Below are 26,606 nucleotides of genomic sequence, written 5' to 3' on the forward strand. Positions count from 1 at the left end.
AAAATATATATTTAAATTTGAGAGGTAACTAATTAAGTTTATAGAGGACAAATAATAATGTATATATGTATGTATGTTTTAACATGGATGTTAATGTACTTTTTTTATTAATAAACTTAAAATTATGTTTTTATTTTTTTAAGAAATTAATTGTATTAAATACTGATATGATAACAAGACTATATATATTAGGCTAATGTTAGTTTTTTTGAGACAGTAGAGAAGCGAATGTGATTTGGAAGGTGAAATAAGACATTGTTTATATGTTTTTGAAAATTAAAAATATTATTATCTCAATAAAGTGTTGTTTTTTAATTTTCTAAATTTTATTTTGAAATGTAAATTACCTTAATTACTAATAGCTTATATAATTATTTATATAAAAGAAAACAATTACACAAAGGAAGGAAAACATATTACACATTTTATATATATAAATCCTAAATATTAAACTTAACGAATTATACTTGATAAATTGTGCTATTGTCGGTGTCGACCGGTATGGGTTTGACAATATAACGTCGACGATCCGCCAGGGATAGGGGAGGCACCACAATGTCTTCACTATTTTCTGCAGGGGTTGATAGCTAAAAAAAGTTGTTTAAAAAATAGAGACATAATTTTTTTTTTTTTTGTATTAATTTATAAAAAACACAAAAGACTACTACTAGAAATAGATTTGGTAAATAGAAATATTTTCGAATATATTTTTGGTCTAAAAATATAGTTGTAATTTTCAAATATTTGACAATTTTTTTGTGCATAATAATTTTTAGTGATTTGAAAAAGTAATTTTGCCCGTCTCACCACATAAATACATGCAAATATTTACATTTTAATTTCGATCCAAATTATATTCTTAAGAATTTTGAATTTTGAGAAATAGATACGACCATGCCATGAATTTTGAGTATATTTACATTGAAATAAAAATAATAATTAATTAATTTTATTTTTAATATGCAATAATAATTTAAATTAATTAAAATTTATTGGGTGATATAGGGGATGATAGATACCAAGCAAACGGCTCTGATTGGATTTAACATGGCAAAAAGTCCAGGCTTATCTTGGCGCCTCTTTCCATCTCAATTGTGGACACTGACCTCCCCGCAGTGTTACCTGGGGTAGCTATTTTCATCATCCGTTAAAATAGTGAGCTGATACAGGGTGAGATAAAAAAACTGCAACAAAGTCAAGGGTCATAATTTTTACACTTTTTTTAAATTTTATTGAATGAAAGCAAAAATGTCGGAAATAGCGTAAAATTTTAGAATAAGTTTAGATTTGTTCGAATTGGTCACCTTTGGCGCGAATTATGGCCTTCAAGCGGCCAATGAAACCATCACACGCTGCGAGATTGTTGTTCTGAGGTATTTTGGTCCATTCTCGGCGAAGCGCTTGCTTGAGGTGATCGACACTTTGGTATTTTTTAGTGCCAACCTTGCTTTCCAAAATACTCCAGACACAATAGTACAATGGATTAGTATCCGGAGATGTTGGTGGCCATTGTGCGCTGGAAATGAAGCCAGGAACCTCATTTTGTAACCATTCTTGAGTGGCGCCGTCCACCATCGCACTCAGGATGGTCCTGTTGGAATGTCCAAGGTCTGCGGCCAACATGTTTGCGTGCCCAAGGCTTTAATACACCCTCCAGAATATTTTCGCGATAATATTCAGCATTTATTCTGAGGATATTCGATTAATACGAGCGAAGAGCTACCATCGTTTGTTATGGCGGCCCACACCATCACCATGGCCGACGCTTGAGTTTTGGTGGCCAACCGATGGTTCACATTTTCAGCTGACCTGCAAAGTAAACAAATTCGGCAGTTCACCAGACAAATTCGGCAGTTTCCAGTGACAGATGGAAACATTTTAACCGCTTTCGGACGAGTGGCTTAGAAATGACAGCAGTCTGAAGTTGGTTGCAGTTTTTTCATCTCACCCTGTATGTGCCGCGAGTTCACCCATAAGAACTATAAAAAAAATGGGTTGAAGCGTCGGGTTAGTTGCCCACTCTCGGAAAACCCAACCTACTATGAAAAAGCAAAGAAAAAGAAAATCAAACCCCACTAATGTTGACGACCCCCGCAAACGTATAAAGGACCACGATCTGCGAATCTGTACTTGAAATGTGCGCACGTTGCACAGAACAGGCGCAGTTCTCGCTTTTGCGTATATACTCAAGAAGTACGAAATGCGATGGAAAAGTGACAGGCGTAACTTAATCAGATGATTACGCACTGTATTATAGCTGCCATGAAATGAGCCATGAATATGACTGCGGATTTTTGGTTAACAGGAGAATAAAAGACCTCATCTCCAGATTCACTCCAGTAGATGAGCGAATTGCTATAATCCGCATAAAAGCGAAGTTCTTCTACATTAGTCTTATTTGCGCCCATGCTCCTACATGGAAGACAAAGATGAGCAGACCAAAGACATATTTTACTAGCGCCTAGACTTAGCATACTGCTGCCCTGGCCATGACATACAAATTCTGCTAGGAGATTTTAATGCAAAAATCGAAAAAATGGCCCCACTGTCGGAAAATTCAACCTCCATGAAAGACATGTGACAATGGCTGAGGTTAATTGACTTCGTGGCAGCAAAAAAAAAAAAAAAAAAAAAAACATTGTAGTTAGCAACATCATATTCAAGCATCTCAATATATACAAGCCCTCTTAGATTTCTCCAGATTAAGCAACGAGAAATTTAATTGACCATGTTGTGATATGCGGAAGGCATTCATCCAGTGTTTTAAGGGCGAAACACTTAAGAGTACTTTCAGGCTTGGCATGTTAAGTTGACTTCTTTTGTTGTAAAAGAATAAAGGAGAACGTAGAATTAATTGACAAGTCATACGAAGCCAACTTAACAGGGCAGACCTGAATCCTCTTTCCCCTTCAGACGTTCTATCGATCCGAGGAGCGAATACCGATTCGGACCATTATCTTGTAGTAGCCAAGGTTCGCACCCGTCTTAATGTAGCAGCAAAGGTGCGATTTAATGTAACACGAAAACTGGACGTCGAAAAGCTGCAAACACAACAGTTAGCAGAATCTAACTCCGCTCAATTTACCCACTTGCTAGAGCAAAACGCTCCTTATCCCGATAATAATAAGAATTTGGAAGCACAATGGCAAAGAATTGCCCACTCCCTACAAACTGCAGCATAAGCATCAATTGGGTACCAAACATCACCATCATGAAACCCATGGTACGATCCGGAGTGTCGTAATGCTACTGATGTGAAAAACGCAGCGTATAGGGCAACCCTGCAGACAGTAGCAAAACGTAATGCGATGGAGAATTATCGGCAGAAAAGGAGAGAGGAGAAACGTATTTTCAGAAAAAAAGAAGAAAGAACAAGAAATAAAGTCCGAAAAATTTACCAACGAGTAAAACCCCAAACCGAAGGCTTTGATGCCGGCACATTCTCCTGTAGAGATGAAGAAGGAAACCTGGTGGCAGCTACAGACAGCGTGCTGTGGATCTGGAAGGAGCATTTTGAAAAACATCTGGTATCAAGTAGTAGCGGTGAAGAAGATACCCCAGAACCAATAAGAGATGATGGTATAGAGTGTATACTACCTAGCCAAGATGGGGCAATTAATCGGCTCAAGAACAATAAAGCAGCAGGAACCGACGGGTTACCAGCCGAACAATTCACGACTGGTGAGCAGACGCTGGTCAAGAGCATGCATACTCAATGATTGGAACATCAGCATCCTGTGTCCCGTGCACAAAAACAAGGTACAAGACGATATGTGCCAACTATAGATGACTTAGTCTCCTTCCCATCGCATATAAATTGTCATCCAGCGTGTTGTGTGAACGACTGAAGTCAATGGATACTGACATTATTGTACCACACAAACGTGTCTTCAGACCTGGTAAATCAACCGTAGACCAGATATTCACTCTGCGCCAAATATTGGAAAAACTCACGAAAAACACATCGACACATTCCATCTATCGACGACCGCATTCGACAGCCCTATCCGTTCAGAGATGTTTAAAGCCATGTCTGCGTTTTGAATTCCTGCGAAAATAATACGCCTATGCAGGACTACTTTAAGTGGCACAAGGTCAGCAGTAAAAGCCGGAAAGGACCTCTTGGAGTCCTTCTATACCGAACGAGGATTTAGACAAGGTGACAGTGTGTCGTGTGATCTTTTTGACATTCTGCTGCAAAAGCTCATACGAGATGCAAAGGTGAACAGAAATTGTATTCTGTACACCAAACAGCATATGTTACTCGCCTACGCCGATGACATCGATATAATGGGTTGAACATTGCGAGCGGTAACAGACACCTTTGAATACATTGGGAAGGAGTCTGCCAAAGTGGGTCTGGCAGTAAACGACGAGAAGACCAAGCTGATGGTATCAACGCGCAAGGCATCCAGTAGACTCGGATCTACTGTGGATCTTGAGAACTACAACATCGAGGTAGTAAAAGATTTTATATACCTCGAAGATAAAGATTTCTTTTTATGGCGGTACCAAGCGCCATAAAAAAACGAATGACATCAGTTTTGAAATTCGGAGAAGAATTGTGATGGCCAACAGATGCTACTATGATCTAAGTAAGGAGTTTAGAAGCAAGGCCACCTCTCGCCAGACCAAACTCACACTCTTCAAGACGCTGATATTACCCGTGCTGTTATATGGTTCTGAAGCATGGATACTTAAGCAAGCAGATGAGTCAGCTCTTGGAGTGTTTGAGAGAAAAATTCTCCGAAAGATCTACGGACCGATCTGCCTTGACGGTGAATATCGCCGTCGAATGAACCATGATTTGTACCAGCTATTGACGGACATCGGTATTGTTAGATGTATTGAGCTGCAGCGACTATGGGGGGATGGGTAATGTTGTGCGAATGAAAATGCCTCAGCCCAGAAGGCGTATAAAACCGAACCAGCTGATGGTTCACGCAGAAGGTGAAGGCCACAAATAAGATGGAAAGATCAAGTCGAAGACAACATTGCCGAATATGGTCTTTCAAATTGGCAAAACTGCGCAAACGACCGACGCGCTTGGAAATGTTTTTAAGCTCGGCTTATGGAACGCAAGTTCTGTCACAAGCCAGCTAAGTTAGTAAGTAATAGATTGAATAATATTGAAAAACATTTTAAAAAATTTGAAATTTTCTTAAAAATTATTTAAGAGATCCACGCTTATTATTATTAAAAAAAAATAATAGACCGGTTTTTTGGTCTAATTCGAAAATGGGCTTCTTCATATCATTGTGGGGCGTATACGTATTCCAAATATCCATTAAAATAAGTATACGTACCAATAGGTTTTCTTCTCTAAAAAATATGATTTTTTTACATACATACAATTAAAAATCATTTATAAAATTCCCAATAAATATTATTATTGCAAATTAAAAATAAAGAGAATATTATTACTATTAACAACAAAAATAATAACAATAATAATAAAAATTCTTACTTACTCATAGGTAATTTCATAACAACAAATACTTATATGCGTGTTAAACCCATCACAACAACAACAATAATAACAAAAATTTACTCAGCAATTTGATTTTTGTTTTTGTTAATTTAAAAATTTAATTTCAAGTGTACAAATACAAACGATCGATCGGTCGATCGTATTGATAAATGACAAAAAGTGGACACATTTTGAATGCAAATCACAAAATATTTACTGAATGGCTGACTGACAGACTGACTAAACACAAAAGACAATAATCCAAACAAATAGAAAAGTAAACAAAAATATACAAATATAAAACTGTTTTTTTTAATTTAAAAATTTAATTTTCAGTTCAAAATGAAAAAATATAAATATTGGCAAGAAATGTATGTTTTATACAAAAATTGGACAATTTACATGGGTGTAGCATCAGATTATAGCTCAGATTTTCTTTGAGTATGTGTGTGTGGCTTTGTGTAAAGTTGCACTTGTAAAGTTCTTGTGTATGTGGGTGGTTTTAGTTTATTTTTTTTTTAATTCTGTTGACCTCCATCAACGTAGTCAATGGAAGATGTCTACAAAAAAAGAAGAACAAAACAAAAAGAAAGAAAAAAACAAAACACAAAAAAAACTTATAACATTTTTAACAATTGTTAACATTTTATATTTTATGTATTATTTATAACAATTTATATATATATACAAATATAAATTCATACAAAATATTATGAAGACATTTTCCCTCCATTTTTTATTTAAAAAAAAATGTCATTTAAATTTGAGCGCTATTCCTGACTGTCGGCACATTGGTCTTACTGCAGTATCGGTTTATTAAAATTTAAATGGATTAATGATATATCTTTCTTGGTTCAAAGGTGTCATATAAGGCTGCGTTTATGGAAATTCGTACTAGAACGTATTGACATATACTAAAAAAGTACTAAATGTGGTACCATTTGTATTTGGCGAAGCGGTAAAACTAGAACTCTTAAATTGGAAATGATTGAGTTTAGAATAGATGTTGCAAGGGTTTTTTGGACATTCGAGTACGTATCCGAAAAGTCCGAGAATGTACAAAATTTGGTACAATTTCGTATCAATAGAGCTAAAAACATGAAATTTGGAATGCGAAACAAGATTTAGAAGTAGGAACGATATAAAGAGGTTGCTTTGGAAGTGTGTACTCATGTATACGAAAAGTACTAAACTGTACTAAATTTGGTACAATTTGAATTTGGAGAAACGGATGGGGCTGCAAGCATTACCGTCGGAGTGTAGGATAACAATATGTAGGTAGTTTTGGAAATTTGTACTTATGTGTACGAAAAGTACTAAATTTAGTACAATTTGGATTTGGGTAAACCAATAGAGCTGGAATCTTGAAACTTGACGTTAGGAAATGTGTACTAAATTTGTCCAATGTCGTGGTGAGTAATTTTTATACTCTTCACTACACTGTGGTACAAGGTATTGTGTCTTTGTGAATATGTTTGTAACATGGAAAAGGAAAAAAATACATGGTTCCTTTTGAGAATATGCATAAAATTACAGTCGATTTATGCGTGTCCGTCTGTCTGTCCATGTTAAATGAAATTTGGTGCAGGTCACTTATTTAACCCAATGACAAACCCTATTGAAATTGGGAAAAATCGTTTAAAATTTAGATATAACTCCCATATATATTTTCGTCCGATTTAATGTAAATGGTGTACCAAAGTCCCTATATATTTTTTGATTTGCACGAAATTTGGTTCAGCGTACTGAATTGAGTCTAGAACAATGTGTGCTAAGCTTCGTAAAAATCGGTCCAGATTTATATGTAGCTCCCATATATATTTTCGTCCGATTTAATGTAAATGGTGCACCAAAATTCCTATATATCTTTCTATTTGCACGAAATTTGGCATAGTGTACTGAATTAAGTCTAGAATGATATGTAAGTTTCCTGAAAATCGGTTCAGATTTACATGTCTGATTTTACACAAAATTTTGCACAACGTACTGAAGTTACTATCGGTAACCGTTTCAGATTTAGATATAGGTCTTACATATAGTTTCGTCTGATTTTAAGTAAAAGGTGCACCAAGAATTCAAAATGTTGCCGATATGCACAAAACATACTGAAAAAATTAGTATAACCTAACCTGCGACAAGTTTCGATGAAATCGATATAGATTTCGATATAACTAAGTAAATGGTGCACCATGGTGCATCATGTTTATCCAAATAATTAACGGTTGTCCGGTTGATATTTGGCAATTTCATGTTAATGGTCCTTCAAAAATACGACGTCTGTTAGGATTCATCTGTTGAATATACCCAAAGTGGTGAAGGGTATCATATAGTCGGTCCCGTCCGACTTGACTACTTTCCTTATAGTTCATGTGGGTGTTACCAAAGATGGTGGCAGTTTGCAAACATTTTTTTGACATTCGACGACCTTTTTGGTAGCTTCAGTGTAGTTGTTTAACCACATTCGACTTTTTTGGCATTTAACAAATGTAGAGTAGAAGTTCGATTGTCTCTATTCATACTACAATACAACCATTTACAAGAGGTTTTCTAAATTACTTAAAGTCGACATATAAGGCCTTTCATTACATTTCATTTCATGTTCTACGCTCACACATTCCTGAATATCTAAGCATCATTGCATTTATGGACATCTGAACAATTATCTGGGTATTTAGAGTCGTTTAGGACAGTCTGAGGGTAACTTTTGATAACTACATATGTAGCAATGTAACCCTTTGCCCCACATACCAAACTATACATCAACAGCATGGGTGTTCGTGCATGAATATCTTTGTCCGAAATATGGGGGACATTTCTTTGGTACCTAAAACTTTTGATCCTAAACAGTGTATTTCAAGTAGAACAATGAAGAAACCCGATGAACTATCTAGAGGTAGATTCACTTTTAATGTACTGCAGAAGCAGTCGATTTCAATGCCTCAGGGAGTGGTTAAAAGGGAATCCTTCGTATTATATTATGTTAAAAGGCCTTGAAGCTTGTGGTGTGTCACAAAATAACTGATATTATGTATATTATTTACTTGAAAAAAACTCTTAGAAAGAATAGGCCATGTTTTGACTAACCTATATAAAGGTTTTTGGCGATTAAAAACTTTTACACATAAAAGTATAGTTCCATGTTATACACATTTCATATGGCCTGTACAAACATCTGGACAGTTTTAGTTATTTCGATGGAATATTATAACCAAAGTGGCTGTAAGTTTGCATTCCTGTTATTTAAGGGTGAAAAGATTATTTATCATTTTTTTGCCGCAGCCTTCTTTCCTTATTTCATGCATTTTTTGGTCTTTGGCCATTTTCGATAACAACATTGACGTTTGTAGACAACTCTAAGTAGTTACACTTTGTATTTTTATTTGAACTATATAGACGTTATCGATTTGTGATAACATCGTCTCAAGAAACAAAAAATTGTCTGTAGATTTTTATCCTATACATTGTTAAACATAAATACAAAATTACAACAAATACAGTATATAACAAAAATAAAATACCTTCACCTGATAACTAGCTAAATGTTCTAACTACAACACTCCAAACCCCACTTATAAACTAAACGAATATATATAACATTTTATAAAATATAAAAAAACATAAAAATGCCATTAAACTGATATTAGTAGAAAAAATAAATATATGTACATAATAACAACACCCACTTATGTACATATACATATAAACAATAAAACAAAATAATTAACAATCAATAATAATAATAAAATATAACAATAAACAAATACAAAATACAAACAAAACGAATTCAACAATTTATTTGTCAAAAACAAGTAATTAGACCCGAATCGGTTTTATACGCACCAGAAGACATTTGCATTGGTTCTCATCATAATAGGAACCGGTGGTACAATTCTCTGTTTGTCGACAGACACAGCGGCAGGAATTCTCATCCCAATCTTTGTGTTCCAATTCCAGGCATTTGTCGCGGGCATCTGTATTTGTGCAGTGGCAGCGACAGTCTTCATAGGTTTGATAGGCATTGCAATCCTGTGGGGATATAAAAAATACGAATTTAAATCAGAGTTGAACAGAATTAAATTAAGAGTAAATGTGTGAGAGCGGCGCTGAGAATACGACATCAAAAACGATTGACGAAAAGTGAAAATAAGAGAATACATGTCCACTATCGTACTATTTTGTGCATTAGTGATTTAAATAAATACAAAAAAATCCAACATGGAGGTATTGAAACTCATTCTCATTATCGTTATTGCAGTTTTTTTCAGAACTCACCTTAGGTTTGACCCGACAATCACATTTACACTCCAAATGCTGTTCGACGGGTATAATATCTAAGCCGCAAAACTTCGCAACATGATCGTAGCAATAACGATACACTTGATAATTGACAATTTCCGTTTTGGTTGGCTGACAGGACATCCAAGGGGTGCTACAACAACCGCCACAACGTTTGACTCGAGTACACTTGGGGAAATAATTATTTTTCGGATTGATGGGAGTCAGATCTACAACTGTGGGTTCGGGTATGCAATTTGCTGCCTTGGCTCGAACAACGGAGGCTAAAAAATTACAAAAATAAATTTAAATTGAGCATTTAAAAGGATTAACAGCCTGTTTTTGTAAAATTCCAAACGAACGAATTCGAGTGACTTACGACCAAACCTTTATTTATGTTTATAAAGTTTTTCTGATTAAAAACAAAAATAAATGACATATTTTTCAAAACCAAGGAGTTTGGTCGTAAGTCACTCGAATTCGTTCGTTTGGAATTTTACAAAAACAGGCTGTAAAAATAATTACCTCTTTCAACATTTCTGCGCAGATTTTCTGAAAAGTCGGGGAGAGAACAAGAAATTTAAATTAATGAAGATGTTTCGAAGGGATTGAAAATAAATTGCTTACCATGTATGCCCAGTTTTGGATCTATACTGTCTGGGTCAATGAACTTTTCGATGAATTCAGAAATATCGGTGATGTTATTTAGAGCTCGATAAAAATCCATTGGAATCTAAAAAAAAACAATCGAAATAAAAACAAGACAATAAAAATAAAAGCATAAATTCAAGATATGAGGGAGTCAAAAAATTCAAGATGCAAGACTTGAAAAAACTTTAAATGAAATCGCACTGTTTGGACTGAAAGTGATAGAAAAAAATTTTGTGGATAATAAAATATTCTTTAAAAAATCCACGCCTTGTATAGCCCTTAAAAATTATTATGTATAAGGCATGAAGTATCAAAATTAAATACCTCACCCGAACTCTCTTAAAAATGTATAACAGAATTTAAATAGTATTAACGTAATTTTTTATTTCCCGTTTGTAATTAAACTTGTCAATACTATAATAGCTAACTTTTAAACTTTACTTTAATACAAAGAAAATTAACATTAAATAATTAACGCTTCACTTTAGCGTCAACAGGTGGATGAGTCATAAATGTTGCCATTCTAAAAGCGTTTCAATCGCAATGGAGAAAAGTGAAATGAATAGTAAAAACAAAATTACGATGGACGTTTTCTAGCCACTTCTTCAATCCATTCATCCACCCCATGACAACAATAAAAAAAAACAATCGTCAGAACAATTGCCATTAAGAACGTGATAAAATGTCAATTAATATTGCCAATAAGCAAAACCAATTGTGATTAAGGTGACCGATGTGTGTGTGTGCGTGCACGAGGTAGTTAGACCGAATTGAATTTCAAATATTATTTAATCAATTATGTGATTTTCAAATCCATAAGGGTTGGATTTTTAAAGAATAATAATAATTTTTAATGTTATCATTAAGGGTTGATTTGTTAAAAAAATATTTTAAAGAATATTTTTAAGGGCTATACAAGGCGTGGATTTTTTTAAAGAATATTTTTTAAGGGCAGGAATTTTTAAGAAATACTTTTTAAGGGGTTATTAAAGGCCTGGATTTTTTTAAGAATATTTTAAAGGGCTGGAATTTTAAAAGAATATTTTTAAGGGACTATTAAAGGCCTGGATTTTTTAAAGAATATTTTTAAGGGATATACGAGGCGTGTCCACTCCCTACAAACTGCAGCAAAAGCAAGACTTGGGTACCAAAAACCACCACCAAGAAACCCATGGTACGATCAGGAGTGTCGTAATGCTACTGATGTGAAAAACGCAACCCTGCAGACAGTAGCAACACGTAACGTGATGGAGAATTATCGGGAGAAAAGGAGAGAGGAGAAACGTGTATTCAGAAAAGAGAGGAAAGAAAGAACAAGAAAAACGTGGGCGTGAGCAAATCGAGATGTACATGAATCAGAATGAAGTCCGGAAATTTTACCAACGAGCAAAACACCAAACCGAAGGCTTTGGTGCCGGCACATCCTCCTGTAGAGATGAAGAAGGAAACCTGGTGACAGATTGCGTGTTGAGGATCTGGAAGGAGCATTTTGAAAAGCTTCTGGTATCAAATAGTGGCGTGAAGAAGATACCCCAGAACCAATAAGAGATGATGGTATAGAGTGGTATACACTCTAGCCAGGATGTGGTCATAAAATCAATTAATCGGCTCAAGAACAACAAAGCAGCAGGAGCCGATGGGTTACCAGCTGAACTATTCAAGACTGGTGGCCAGATGATGGTCAGGAGCATGCACCAGCTGATTAGTACAATTTGGCTAGATGAATGCATGCCCAATGATTGGAACCTCAGCATCCTGTGTCCCGTGCACAAAAAAGGAGACAAGACGATATGTGCCAACTATAGAGGAATAAGTCTCCTTCCCATCGCATATAAAATGCTATTCAGTGTGCTGTGTGAACGACTGAAGCCAATGGTCAATGACATCAATGGACCATACCAAGGCGGCTTCAGACCTGGCAAATCCACCATTGACCAGATTTTCACTCTGCGCCAAATCCTGGAAAAGACCCACGAAAAACACATCGACACATACCACCTATGTGTCGACTATAAAGCCGCATCCGACAGCCCTCAGAGCGCTCAGAGGTGTTTAAAGCCATGTCGGAGTTCGGCATTCCTGCAAAATTATTACGGCTATGCAGGATAACTTTAAGTGGGACAAGGTCAGCAGTTAAAGTCGGAAATGACCTACCGGAGCCCTTTAATACCGAACGAGGATTCAGACAAAGTGGCAGTTTGTCGTGTGACCTTTTTAACATCCTGCTGGAAAAGATCATACGAGACGCAAAGGTGAACTCTGTACACCAAACAACACATGTTACTCGCCTACGCCGATGTCATCGATATAATGGGTCGAACATTGCGAGCGGTAACAGCCACCTTTGAACAAATTGAAAAGGAGTCTGTCAAAGTGGGTCTGGCAGTAAACGGCGAGAAGACCAAGCTGATGGTATCAACGTGCAAGACGTCCAGTAGACTCGGACCAACTGTGGAACTTGAGAACTACAGCTTCGTGGTAGTTAAAGACTTTATTTACCTTGGTACCGTCGTAAATAAAACGAATGACATCAGTTTTGAAATTCGGAGAAGGATTGTGATGGCCAACAGATGCTCTATGGTCTAAGTAAGCAGTTTAGAAACAAGGCCACCTCCCACCAGACCAAACTCACACTTTACAAGACGCTATTATATGGATCAGAAGCATGGGTGCTTGCGCTAGCAGATGAGGCAGCCCTTGGGGTGTTTGAAAAAAAAAAATTCTCCGGGCCGATCTGCGTCGACGGTGAATATTGGCGTCGAATGAATCACGAGCTTTACAATTTATACGCGGACATCGACATAGTCAGTTCCAATTTGGTGGATTTGCGCACAAGACCGACGCGTTTGGAAATCTTTTTAAGCTCGGCTTATAGAACAACCGTTCTGTAATAAGCCCGCTAAGTAAGTATACGAGGCGTGTATTTTTAAAAGAATATTTTTATTCTCAAGATACTTGGAGAGTATTCTTTAAAAACTTGTGTCTATTGGTCTAAAATGACTTAGAATTGGTTTTAAGGGACTTCGAAAAATAATCTTTAAAAATTCGTGCCTCCGAAAAATATTCTTTAAAAATTCGAATTTATTTTTCAAACTTCCAAGTTTTTTTCAATATCCCCATAATCCACCCTATTACATGTTCTTAAGTGAAGAATCCCCATTGATTACCTGCTTAATTTACATTACATTTTTTATATACGTAATTCTTGCTGTTGTTGTACGGAACTAATCGTTTAAGATATTCATATTTGGCGCCAGCTTCAAAATTCATTCATTCAACTCGTGCCTTCGGGTCAAATATAGAAACCACAGCAGCAACAACAACAACAAAACAGACAGATATCATTATTTGTTCAGATAGGCAGTCAGTCAAAACGACGATTGTTGTCTCCAAGCCATAATTCAGAGAACAACAACGATGTGCGGTTAAGTGATGAATCACCTGGAATTCTTTAAATAAAAAAAACAATACTCGAATCTACCTACTTACATATGTATTCACAAATGTATATATACATACATATATACAATCTTTAATTAGAGACATTTTTCTGACGTCGTGTGTTTTGTGATTCGGGTTATTTTTAAAACAAAAAAACATTTGTTTTTTTTTCATTTGCTGTGAGGGTGTATTTTATCAACCAGCATCTGGCTTTTTAACCATAATTCTTATTTAAATACGGATTATACGGCTTAATATTTTTTCGGGGCTTTTAAGTGAACATTTTTATGGTTGTTTAAAATAAGTGATTCCCATTTTGTTTTTGATTCAGGAGCTATCATAATTTCACTGAAATCTTTACCCCTGATTTCTTCTTAACGATTTGTAATCAGGTCAAAATCACATTTCCTGGTAATGATTTCAAATCATTGCCTTATTCATAATTTCCGTTTAGTTGTGAAAAAACTATTTATGGTTGGAAATTTTGTGTTCTACTTTTTTATTTAATTTTTTGCAAAATATCAAGAGCAGGATAATATCACAGAAATACAAACAAATATTTGTTTATATTTATTTTTCGAACGGAAATTGTGATATTAACAATTACTAACAACAACATTAGCCAATATCAACTATTTTCGTATGAGTAATATTAACAACAACAACAGCAACATTTACTACACATTATAAAACACTTGTCTTTAGACATGTTTACTTAGCTTTTTTAATAAAATCATGTTAGTTGGAAATATTGTTTATAATAAAAATTAAGAAAAAAACAATAATTTGTTAAGTAATTTCAAACACTTTTTTAAGAGCATAATGAGCGATTTTTTTAAAGAAAATATTTTTTCAAACATGTATAAGGCTATATTTGGCGTGGATTTTTTAAAGAATAGTTTTCCAGGTCTACCCAATGCGTGGATTTTTTAAAGATTATTTTTTAAGGGCTATACAAGGCGTGGATTTTTTAAAGATTATTTTTTAAGGGCTATACAAGGCGTGGATTTTTTAAAGATTATTTTTTAAGGGCTATATAAGGCGTGGATTTTTTAAAGATTATTTTTTAAGGGCTATACAAGGCGTGGATTTTTTAAAGATTATTTTTTAAGGGCTATACAAGGCGTGGATTTTTTAAAGATTACTTTTTAAGGGCTATACAAGGCGTGGATTTTTTAAAGATTATTTTTTAAGGGCTATACAAGGCGTGGATTTTTTAAAGATTATTTTTTAAGGGCTATACAGAGGCGTGGATTTTTTAAAGATTATTTTTTAAGGGCTATACAAGGCGTGGATTTTTTAAAGATTATTTTTTAAAGGGATCCACACAAGTCATGGATTTTTCATAGAATATTTTTTCAAGGCGTGGATTTTTTAAAGATTATTTTTTAAGGGCTATACAAGGCGTGGATTTTTTAAAGATTATTTTTTAAGGGCTATACAAGGCGTGGATTTTTTAAAGATTATTTTTTAAGGGCTATACAAGGCGTGGATTTTTTAAAGATTATTTTTTAAGGGCTATATATGGATTTTTTAAAGATTATTTTTTAAGGGCTATACAAGGCGTGGATTTTTTAAAGATTATTTTTTAAGGGCTATACAAGGCGTGGATTTTTTAAAGATTATTTTTTAAGGGCTATACAAGGCGTGGATTTTTTAAAGATTATTTTTTAAGGGCTATACAAGGCGTGGATTTTTTAAAGATTATTTTTTAAGGGCTATGCAAGGCGTGGATTTTTTAAAGGTTATTTTTTAAGGGCTATACAAGGCGTGGATTTTTTAAAGATTATTTTTTAAGGGCTATACAAGGCGTGGATTTTTTAAAGATTATTTTTTAAGGGCTATACAAGGCGTGGATTTTTTAAAGATTATTTTTTAAGGGCTATACAAGGCGTGGATTTTTTAAAGATTATTTTTTAAGGGCTATACAAGGCGTGGATTTTTTAAAGATTATTTTTTAAGGGCTATACAAGGCGTGGATTTTTTAAAGATTATTTTTTAAGGGCTATACAAGGCGTGGATTTTTTAAAGATTATTTTTTAAGGGCTATACAAGGCGTGGATTTTTTAAAGATTATTTTTTAAGGGCTATACAAGGCGTGGATTTTTTAAAGATTATTTTTTAAGGGCTATACAAGGCGTGGATTTTTTAAAGATTATTTTTTAAGGGCTATACAAGGCGTGGATTTTTTAAAGATTATTTTTTAAGGGCTATACAAGGCGTGGATTTTTAAAGATTATTTTTTTAAGGGCTATACAAGAGCTATATTTTAAATAATATTTTTTTTTACTATTTTAATATTGAAGTTTGAATTTCAATGTTTAATATTAAATAACCAGTGAGCGGAGCAGTATAGTCGGACGGGGCCGACCATATGATACCCTACACAACTACTACGAAAAGCCTGGGCAATATTTCGTGATATTTGGACCCTTTTTACAGACTTTCTAAGTCTTGCATATTTTCCAAAATATTTTTTGAAGTGATTTTTTACGCCATAAAATAAAAAAAATTGGTCACTTTAGGTTTTGGTTGATTTGACCCTCGGAAAATTGACCGATCATCATCTAAACAGCCGCTCTAAGTATTTGATCAGATCCCCTTCACCTTGTAAAATATGTGATGTTCTGCATATAATAATTGCCTCTAGAGCGACTAGAAAATCTGACAAAATTAAAGTTTTCGGTTCATTGCGCCCCCTGAATGAAATCTCAACTTCACCGAAAACTACAGGCGTCGTCCTTGACCATAATCGGAAGTTCATGTACAATTTCAAAGTTATCAGCGCGGCATTACCGTCCTCTAATGGAGTAATAGTAATAATATGCACATAGTCACCTTTACTTAATTACGTATAACTCCCGCATCGGGTTACATACAGCCATACAATTCGTATCAATTTGAAGGCCAACAACTCATCTTGGACATACTATCAACATCTCGAGTATATGTCCTTCACACAAAAGTCAGGGTTCATTTGACCCGCTAAATATTGGCCGATCTTTATCAAAACAGGCATGCTTATTCTTAGGCCCGATCCCCTTCTCCATGTAAAATTTCACGATGTTCGGACCATAACTGCGGTCTCTGGAGCGACCAGAAAAACCGACAAAAATTTAGTATTTGGTCCATTTCATCCCCTAAATATTAACCGATCTTTACCAAAAACAATAGGGGTTTTCATTGATCAGAACCCATCTTACATGCAAAATTTCACGAAGATTGGTCCATAACTGTGGCCTGTATCGTGTTTACAAATTATAATGGACAGATGGACGGACGGACGGACACACATGTCTAGATCGACTCAGCTAGTCGAGATATGACGATAAGGTGGGTCTAGGACCAATATTTCGCGCCCTGACAACATAGATGTGTAGGGTATAAACAGTAAATGTTTAAGTAATTTCAAAGAATTTTTCAAGCACATCCATAAGGGTTGGATTTTTTTAAGAGCTATACAAGGCGTGATTTTTTTTTAAAATATTTTTTAAGAACTATGTGCTTTACAAGGCACGGATTTTTTAAAAACTATGGGCTATACAAGGCGTGGATTTTTTTAAATATTTTTTAAGACCTATAGGCTATACAAGGCGTGGATTTTTATACCCTTTACCACACTGTTGTACATGGTATTACGTCTTTGTGCATATGTTTGTAACAGGCAAAAGGAAACGAGATAGACCCATGGTTCCTTTTGAGAATATGCATAGAGTCACTTGTGAAGTCGATTTATACATGTCCGTTCGTCTGTCTGTCCATGTTAAATTGTAAACAAAGTATAGGTCGCATTTATGATACGAATTGGATGAAATTTGTCATAGGTTACTTATTTGGACCAAGGACCAACCCTATTGAAATTGGGAAAATTCGGTCCAGATTTAGATATAGCTCCCATATATATTTTCGTCCGATTGAATGTAAATGGTGTACCAAAGTCCTATATACCTTTCGATTGGCACGAAATTTAGTATAGCGTACTGAATTGAGTGTAGAATGATATGTGTTAAGTTTCCTGAAAATCGGTCCAGATTTAGATATAGCTCCCATACAAATTTTCCTGCGATTTAGCGTAAATGGTGCAACAAAGTCCCTATATATCATTCGATTTGCACGAAATTTGGCACAGCGTATTGAATTGAGCCTAGAATGATGTGTGTTAAGTTTCCTAAAAATCGGTTTAGATTTAGATATAGCTCCCATATATATTTTTGTCCGATTTAATGTAAATGCTGTACCAAAGTCCCTATATATATCATTCGATTTGCACGAAATTTGGCACAGCGTACCGAATTATGTTTAGAATGATGTGTGTTAAGTTTCCTGAAAATCGGTTTAGATTTAGATATAGCTCGCATATATATTTTCGTCCGATTTAATGTAAATGGTGTACCAAGGTCCCTATGTACCTTTCGATTAGCGCGAAATTTGGCATATCGATATGAATTAGGTATATAATGATATGTCTTAAATTTCCCGAAAATCGGTTCAGATTTAGATATAGCTCTCGTATATCTTTTCGTCCGATTTAACGTAAATGGTGTATCAAAGTCCCTATACATCTTTCAATTTGCACGAAATTTGACATAGCGTAATGAATTAGGTGTAGAATGATGTGTGTTAAGTTTGTTGAAAATCGGTCCAGATTTAGATATAGCTCCCATATATACTTTCGTCCGATTTAATGTAGTGTACCAAAATCCCTATATACCTTTCGATTAGCACGAAATTTCGTGTAGCGTACTGAATTGAGTGCAGAATGATGTGTGTTAGGTTTCCTGAAAATCGGTTTAGATATAGATCCATATATATTTTCGTCCGATTTAATTTAAATGACAAATGACAAAAAATTGCGTAGCGTAATGTGTTTTAAGTTTCTTGAAAATCTCTTCAGATCCTATATATTTTGTTAAAATGTAAATTGTGTACGAAAGACCCAAAGTTTATCCGATTGCCACACAATTTTGTGCAATGAACTGTAGTTAATATAAGTTATTATGTGGCAAGTCTCGTTGAAATCGGTTCAGATTTTAATATAGCTTCTACATATATATTTTCGTCCGATTTTACACAAAATTGACACAAATTTTGCACAAGGAACTGAAGTTAGTATAACCTAGAAGTTTGATATAAATGCTGCAACAAGGTGGGTCCGATTGGCATAAAATTGTGCACAACGTAAATATGTTCAGATTTGGATAGAGCTCCTATATATGTATATTTTCTCCCGATTTTAAGTACATGATGCACAAAGAACTCAAAATGTGGCCGATATGCAAAAAATATACTGAAATTAGAATATCTTAACCTGTGACAAATTTCGATGAAATCGGTTTAGATTTCGATATATATATATATATATATATTCGTCCGATTTTTAGTAATCCAATGGAACACCCGGATTGATATTTGCTTTAAATTGATTTACATAATTTTGTCCCATTGTAAGAAGCAACTCTATATCTGGCCAAATGAGAAATTTAGTATAGGTTGCAGAATGACATGTTTATGGATCCATTTGCATGTTAATGGTCCTTCAAAAATTCGACGTCTGTTAGGATTTATCTGTTGAATATACCCAAAGTGGTGAAAAGTATCATAGAGTCGGCCTCGTCCGACTTTACTACTTTCCTTACGGGTTTAAATTTTTTAAAAAATTTTTTGGTTTTTAATTTTTATAATTTTCTATTTAATATTTTAATATAGAAGTTCGAATTTCAATGTTTAATATTAAATAATTAATATTTATATATGCAATATTTATTATATTAATTTTTATAAATAATTTGTTATATCCTGCAGTAGGTAGTTTCTATTTTAATCTCTACATTTTTCCCCAATTATCTTTTTATTTACATTAAAAAAATACAAATAACGACAAATATTTCTATTATTTACAAACAGAAAAGCCACTTTCTTTTGATCTCCAATTTTTAATTAGAAAACTAATTATTTGCCAATAAACAATTTAAATTAACAAAAAAGAGTAAAGAAAACTAATTAAATCCCAATTAAAGATTATAACACAACAAGATAACAGCTGGAGATAAATTTTTGCGTCATTCGGAAGTGGCCACAAACGATTATTTATATTATTCACCTTCACAGATCGTCATTGACTCAGGTAATTAAAGAATTTGCACTCTTTGCTAAATCCCTTGGATAAATATAATAAACAAAAAGTGTGTTTTTGTTAAAGTGTTGTAGTTTTTTTGTTGTGTTTTTTTTTTTTGAAATAAATTTTTAGTTTGCCTTTTGATGACAAAGTAAAATTTCCCAATGATGCAATAATCGCCGCCAATAAGGATGTTCAGTATTCTACATGCATTCGAATTAGTATTAAATCACATAATAAAAAAATAAATTGCGGTTGTTAGGCGTTGCAAATTCTATGGAATTTTAAATGGGATCAGCCAGACAGATGTTGGATCACCAATTGGCATTTAAAAAAACATGCTTGACAATTGTTTATATTATAATCATTATATTACAACAAAAACTATTTAATAATATAAAGGTCGCTTCCTAAAAATCAATATTAGTATATGTCTGTGTTTTGTTATAGTCTCCATTACGTTTTTTGGCTTTTTATTCACATTCTTACAGAAAATTGTCAAATCCTTCATATAGCGAATTCAAACCTATTTTACGTATTTTGAAGGTCTTGGCTTCATTTTTCTTTCCTTCGAATTCTAGGAGATTTTTTATTTTATTTTTTATGACGAAATTTGTCATTTTTAGTTAACGAGCTATTGGAACTCTCCCCGGAGTGTGGATTTAAAAAACTAACTTAAACTGATGAGGTTTTAAAAGTTCAAAGTAGGTTTTGGTTGATTTGGTCCTCGGAATATTGTCGGATCATCATTCAATCTTAGTTACTTAGCTGGCTTGTGACAGAACGATTGTTCCTTATGCAGTCTTGTGCGCATTTCATCCAATTTAAAAGACCATGTTCCGAGATGTTGTCTTCTACTTGACCTTTCTATCGGATTCGTGTCCATCACTTGGCTCGCTTTTATATGCCTTTTGAGTGGGGGAATCCTCATCCATTCTCACAACATGGCCTAGCCAATGTAGTCGCTGCAGCTCGATTTGTCCGACTATGTCGCTGCGTCGATGCATAGTAGCCTATAGATCTTCCGAAGCATTTTCCTTTCAAACTCTCCAAGAGCTGCCTCATCTGCGCAAGTACCCATGCTTGTGATCCATATAACAACACGGGTAATATCAGCGTCTTGTAGAGTGTGAATTTGGTCTGGCGAGGGGTGGCCTTGCTTTTGAGCTGCTTACTCAGACCATAGTAGCATATGTTGGCCTCCGGAATTCAAAGCTGATGTTATTAGTTTTGTTTATGGCGGTACTGAGGTATATAAAATCGTCCACTACTTTGAAGCTGTAGTTTTCAAGTTCCACAGTTGGTCCGAGTCTACTGGAAGGGCTCCGAGATGTCCTTTCCGACTTTAACTTTTGACCTTGAGCCACTTAAAGTAATCCTTCAGTCGTTCTAATTCCTCTATAGTTGGCACATATCGTCTTGTCTCTCTTTTTGTGCACGGGACACAGGATGTTGACTTTCCAGTCATTAGACCCTTTTGCATTGTTAAACAGGTCACCAAATTCTGTCTGAATAAGCTGGTGCTTAATAAGCCTTTCCGACTTTAACTTCTGACCTTGTGCCACTTAAAGTAATCCTTTAGTCGTTCACATAGCACGCTATCTGTATCTGACACCAGGTTTCCATCTTCATCTCTACAGGAGGATGTGACTGCAAAGTCAATCAAACTCATGCCGTTATCGGATGTTTTTTTTTTCATGGAGGCGGAATTTTCCTACGGTGGGACCAAACAATTTGCCCTTCCAATTTTTGCATTAAAATCTCCTATCAGAATTTGACCACATACTGTTTCTAGGGGCTCGTAAAATATGTCTTCGGTCTTTGTAGAATAACTTCGCTTTTATACGTATTATAGCAATATGCTCATCTACTGTGGTGAATATGGAGACGAGGAGGAGAATACAATATCCTATTAACCATAAATCCGCAGGTCTGTTGTAGAAGAACTGCTTATCAAATAGCTACCCCAGGTGACACCGCGAGGATGTCAGTGTCCACAATTAAGATGGAAGAGGGACCGAGTTAAGACTGGACTTTGTCATGTTAAAGTCAATCAGAGCTGTTTCTTGGTATCTATCATCCCCTACATCACCCTATTAGGTATCTTCAAAATTTGTTCAAAATTTGTCGATATATCCACATTTAAAATATCTCAATTTTCTTCTCGTTTTTATTTGTTTATAGCTCAGGTCTCTACTGAATATAGTAATATAAAGCTTTTTTGCATATAGAGTCATTAAATGTTTTTCACTTTTAGAATCATGGTTACTATATAATACATTCTTCTGTTCCGAAATACTACTATTCCTCTGCCAGATTTACATTTTCACCGAAACATAACTCCCTGCTTTTTAAGGCCATCATGGCAATTATTACAACATAAAATTTTAAATTTCCCATTCAAATCGTTTAAGGCCAAATGTGCAAATGGTCCATTGAGTAGCATAAAACAGCGGGTAAAATTTGCGTCTGTGCCCTGCAACTGTTTCATATTCGCACACACGCACTCCATTCCATACTAAAATAAAGGGAGTTTAATTATAGTTGTAATTGTTTTTGTGTGGAAGTTTAAAAATAACCACAACGAAAACTGCATCAAAATTATTATTATTACAGATTCGTGTTGGTTTATTATAACACGTACGGCGTGTTGGGATATTTGTGTTTATTAGAGTGGATCGCGAATATGAATATTATTTTAAGTAGCATAAGTAAGGTTATTATTGGTATTTTTCCAGGTGGATGGGAAAAAAAGATATGCCATTATACAGCGAAGACCAAAAAAGGTTTTAATGTATTGTCTCTGACAGCTTCTTGATTTAAGCACTCCCTAAGTATTGTCCATTTCCCGAAAGCCTCGAAGTAACCTCTATTGCTAGCGATCACAAAACCTGGAGAAAATTCAAGGCTATAAAAGGTTTTTACGAATTATCGGATTTTTTGGATAATTTTCAACCTCTACAAATGCCTCATTGAATATTGAGAATAAAGATTCTACGAGTCTATCGATTGTAGATGGATACACTCCTCGATTTCTTCAATAGCTGGTACTCAATCTCAGGGTACCTGACGTCATTTCGAACTCTTCCTGATAATCTGAATCAAATGAGGCATTACTATAGATAACCATAGTGAGCTGATATGTGCCGCGAGTTCACCCATAAGAACTATAAAAATATGTTGAGGTGTCGGGTTAGTTGCCCACACTCGGAAAACCCCTCCTACTATGAAAAAGCAAAGGAAAAGAAAACCAAACCCCCTTAATGTTGACGGCCCCCGAAAACGTATAAAGGACCACGATCTGCGAATCTGCACTTGGAATGTGTGCACGTTGTACAGAACAGGCGCAGTTTTCGCTTTGGCGGATGTGCTCAAGAAGTACAAAACTGATATTATTGCCTTACAGGAAATGTGATTACGCACTGTATTAAATCTGCCATGAAACGAGACATTCATTTGGCTGCAGATTTTTGGTTAACAAGAGAATAAAAGACTCCGTCTCCAGATTCACTCCAGTAGATGAGCGAATTCCTAGAATCCGCATAAAAGCGAAGTTCTTCTACATCTTATTTGCGCCCATGCTCCGACCGAAGACAAAGATGAGCAGACCAAAAATATATTTACGAGCGCCTAGAAACAGCATATGACCGTTGCCCTGGACATGGAATTAAGATTCTGCTAGGAGATTTTAATGCAAAAATCGGAAAGGAAAATATCTTTGGCCCCATCGTCGGAAAATTCAGCCATCATGAAGAAACGTCCGACAACGGCTTGAGGTTGATTGACTTCGCAGCAGCAAAAACATGGTAGTTAGCAGCACCAGATTCAAGCATCTCGATATACACAAGGCCACCTGGATTTCTCCTGATCAAGCAACGATAACTCAAATTGATCATGTTGTGATAGACGGAAGGCATTCATACAGTATATTAGACGTTCGATCGATCCGAGGATCGAATATCGATTCGGACCATTACCTTGTGGCAGCCAAGGCAAAGGTGCAATCTAACACAACACGGAAACTCGACGTCGAAAAGCTGCAAACACAACAGGTAGCCGAGGCCTACTCCGCTCAACTTACCCAACTGCTTGACGAAAGCACTTCAATGACAAAGAATTGTCCACTCCATACAAACCGCAGAAAAAGCAACACTTGGGTACCAAAAACCACCATCAAGAAACCCATGGTACGATCAGGAGTTTCGTAATGCTACTGATGTGAAAAACGCAGCGTATAGGGCAACCCTGCAGACAGTAGCAATACGTAATGCGATGGAAAATTATCGAGAGAAAAGGAGAAAGGAATAATATGTTTCAGAAACAAATCAATCAAAGGTGACGGTATAGAGTGTATACCACCTAGCCAAGATGATGTCAGAATAGCAATTAATCGGTTGAAGAACAATAAAGCAGCAGGAACCGATGGGTTACCAGCCCAACTATACAAGGCTGGTGGTCAGATGCTGGTTAGGAGCATGCACTAACTGATTAGTACAATTTGGCTAGAGGAATGCATACACAATGACTGGAACCTCAGCATCCTGTGTCCCGCGCACAAAAAAGGAGCCAAGACGATATGTGCCAACTATAGAGGAATTAGTCTTCTTCCCATTGCATAAGAAGTGCTATCCAGCGTACTGTGTGAACGATTGAAGCCAATGGTCAATGACATTATTGGACCATATCAATGCAGCTTCAAACCTGGCAAATTCACCATTGATCAGATTTTCACTCTGCGCCAAATCCTGAAAAAACCCACTAAAAATATTCGTCGAGTATAAAGCTGTATTCGACAGCCCTATCCGTTCAGAGGTGTTTAAAGTCATCTCTGTGTTTGGCATTCCTGTAAAATTAATACGACTATGCAGGATAACGTTAACTGGCGCAAGGTCAGCAGTTGAAGTAGAAAGGGACCTATCGGAGCTCTTCAAAACCGAACGAAGATTCAGACAAAGTTACAGTTTGTCGCGTGATCTTTTTAACGTCCTGCTGGAAAAGGTCATACGAGATACAAAGGTGAACAGAAATGACACGCCGTACATCAAACAGCATGTGTTACTCGCCTACGCCGATGACATCGACATAATGGGTCGAACATTGCGAGCGGTAACAACCACCTTTGAACAAATTGAGAAGGAGCCTGAATTTGAGAAGGAGGAAGACCAAGCTGATGTTATCAACGCGCAAGACGTCTAGTAGACTCGGACCAACTGTGGAACATGAAAACTACATCTTCGAGGTAGTTAAGGATTTTATATTCCTTGGTACCGCAATAAGTAAAACGAATGACATCAGTTTTGAAAATCGGAGAATTGACCTAGGCGCCATATGTCCGAAATAGTCAATAAAATGTTTAAAAGGTAACATAATGTAAATATACCTCAAAAATTTCCCGTAAACAAGTTATCGTTCCCATAATTAACTCTTCATTTACAGTATAATCAGACTTAACTTAGATTTGGCATTTTGAAAAAAATCTAATCCATGCTAATTTTCCCTCTCCCCCATCTATTATATAACTTAAAAAAAAACTATATTTTATGAAATATTCCATGTGGAAAATATGCGAAATATATATTCGCTGTAATTTTTATACACTTACCGGATCTGTTTCATTTTCTTCCAATAGCTTTACACTCGGATCTGTGTCTTTAGCATCGCCAACAGCCGTGGCATCACCACCAGACGCATTTATATCCGCTTTTGATTTATTGTATACAAAACGTTCATTTACACCGACAGCGGCATGGGCCACCATAGGACACAGGAGCAGAGCGGCGAATAACAGGAACGGTAACCGGTGGTGTTGTGTTTTGGTCTTCATGGTGATGCTACAACTTGATCGTGGAGAGGAACACCAACTTTTATGGTTTATTTGAGGCATGCTAATATACAGCTCTGTATATTGTTGGTGTGTTTTTTGTTTGTTTGTTGTTGTTCTGCTGTTGTTTTTGTAGTTTAATAATTATCACAGTTGTTTGTTTTTATGGTTGGTGTTGAGTTTTGAGTTTCGTTTCGTTTCTTTTGTTTTTTGATTTTAAGATTCTTGTATTTGCTTACGGATGAATGTAACAACAAAAGATCTGAAAATAAGAAAAAAACAACAACAACAAACAATTAATGTTATGTCTGTGGTAGGTGGATGGGTATAAGAAGTTGATTTGTAGAGGAGATGCATGAAGAAGATGGATTTCGTTCGATATAGCTTGAAGCGTGGCTCAATGACCTACAAAAATTAACAACTAGATACAATCTTTATATTTAAGGTTTCTCGAATTTTAAGGATCCGATGCTTTAAGCCGTCATCCAACTAGAGTTGGACAATCTCGTTCCTGAAGCGGTTCGAAATTTGTTGGTTAGCTTTGCCATTCAGTTACTTCCACAGTCCTTTTTGTTCAAACATTCATTGGTAGATGTCAGTTAATGCGGCCAACGAAGGGGAATAAGTCTCCTTCCCATCGCATATAAAATGCTATCCAGCGTGCTGTATAAACGACTGAAACCAATGGTCAATGACATTATTGGACCATGCCACCTCAGACCTGGCAAATCCACCATTGACCAGATTTTCACTCTGCGCCAAATCCTTGAAAAGATCCACGAAAAACACATCGAAACATTTCACTAATTCGCCGACTATAAAGCCGCATTCGA

The 26,606-nt window shown here is 35.5% G+C and overlaps 1 protein-coding gene across 1 annotated transcript; it reads right to left on the reverse strand.

The window, feature by feature from the left end:
* Positions 1 to 461: 461 nt before the first annotated feature.
* On the reverse strand, positions 462 to 25,776 carry LOC133327670 (vascular endothelial growth factor D). Its single transcript, XM_061536241.1, has 6 exons — positions 25,555 to 25,776; positions 10,373 to 10,478; positions 10,271 to 10,297; positions 9,743 to 10,029; positions 9,311 to 9,496; positions 462 to 587 (listed from the first exon to the last, which is right to left on the reverse strand). Exons 1-6 carry the CDS (start codon positions 25,774 to 25,776, stop codon positions 462 to 464), a joined length of 954 nt encoding a protein of 317 aa, XP_061392225.1.
* Between the last annotated feature and the right edge of the window lie 830 nt (positions 25,777 to 26,606).

Source organism: Musca vetustissima, unplaced genomic scaffold (genome assembly GCF_032173495.1).
Source record: "Musca vetustissima isolate MV318-11 ecotype Yass unplaced genomic scaffold, APGP_CSIRO_Mvet_v1 utg51534, whole genome shotgun sequence".
NCBI lineage: Eukaryota > Metazoa > Arthropoda > Insecta > Diptera > Muscidae > Musca > Musca vetustissima.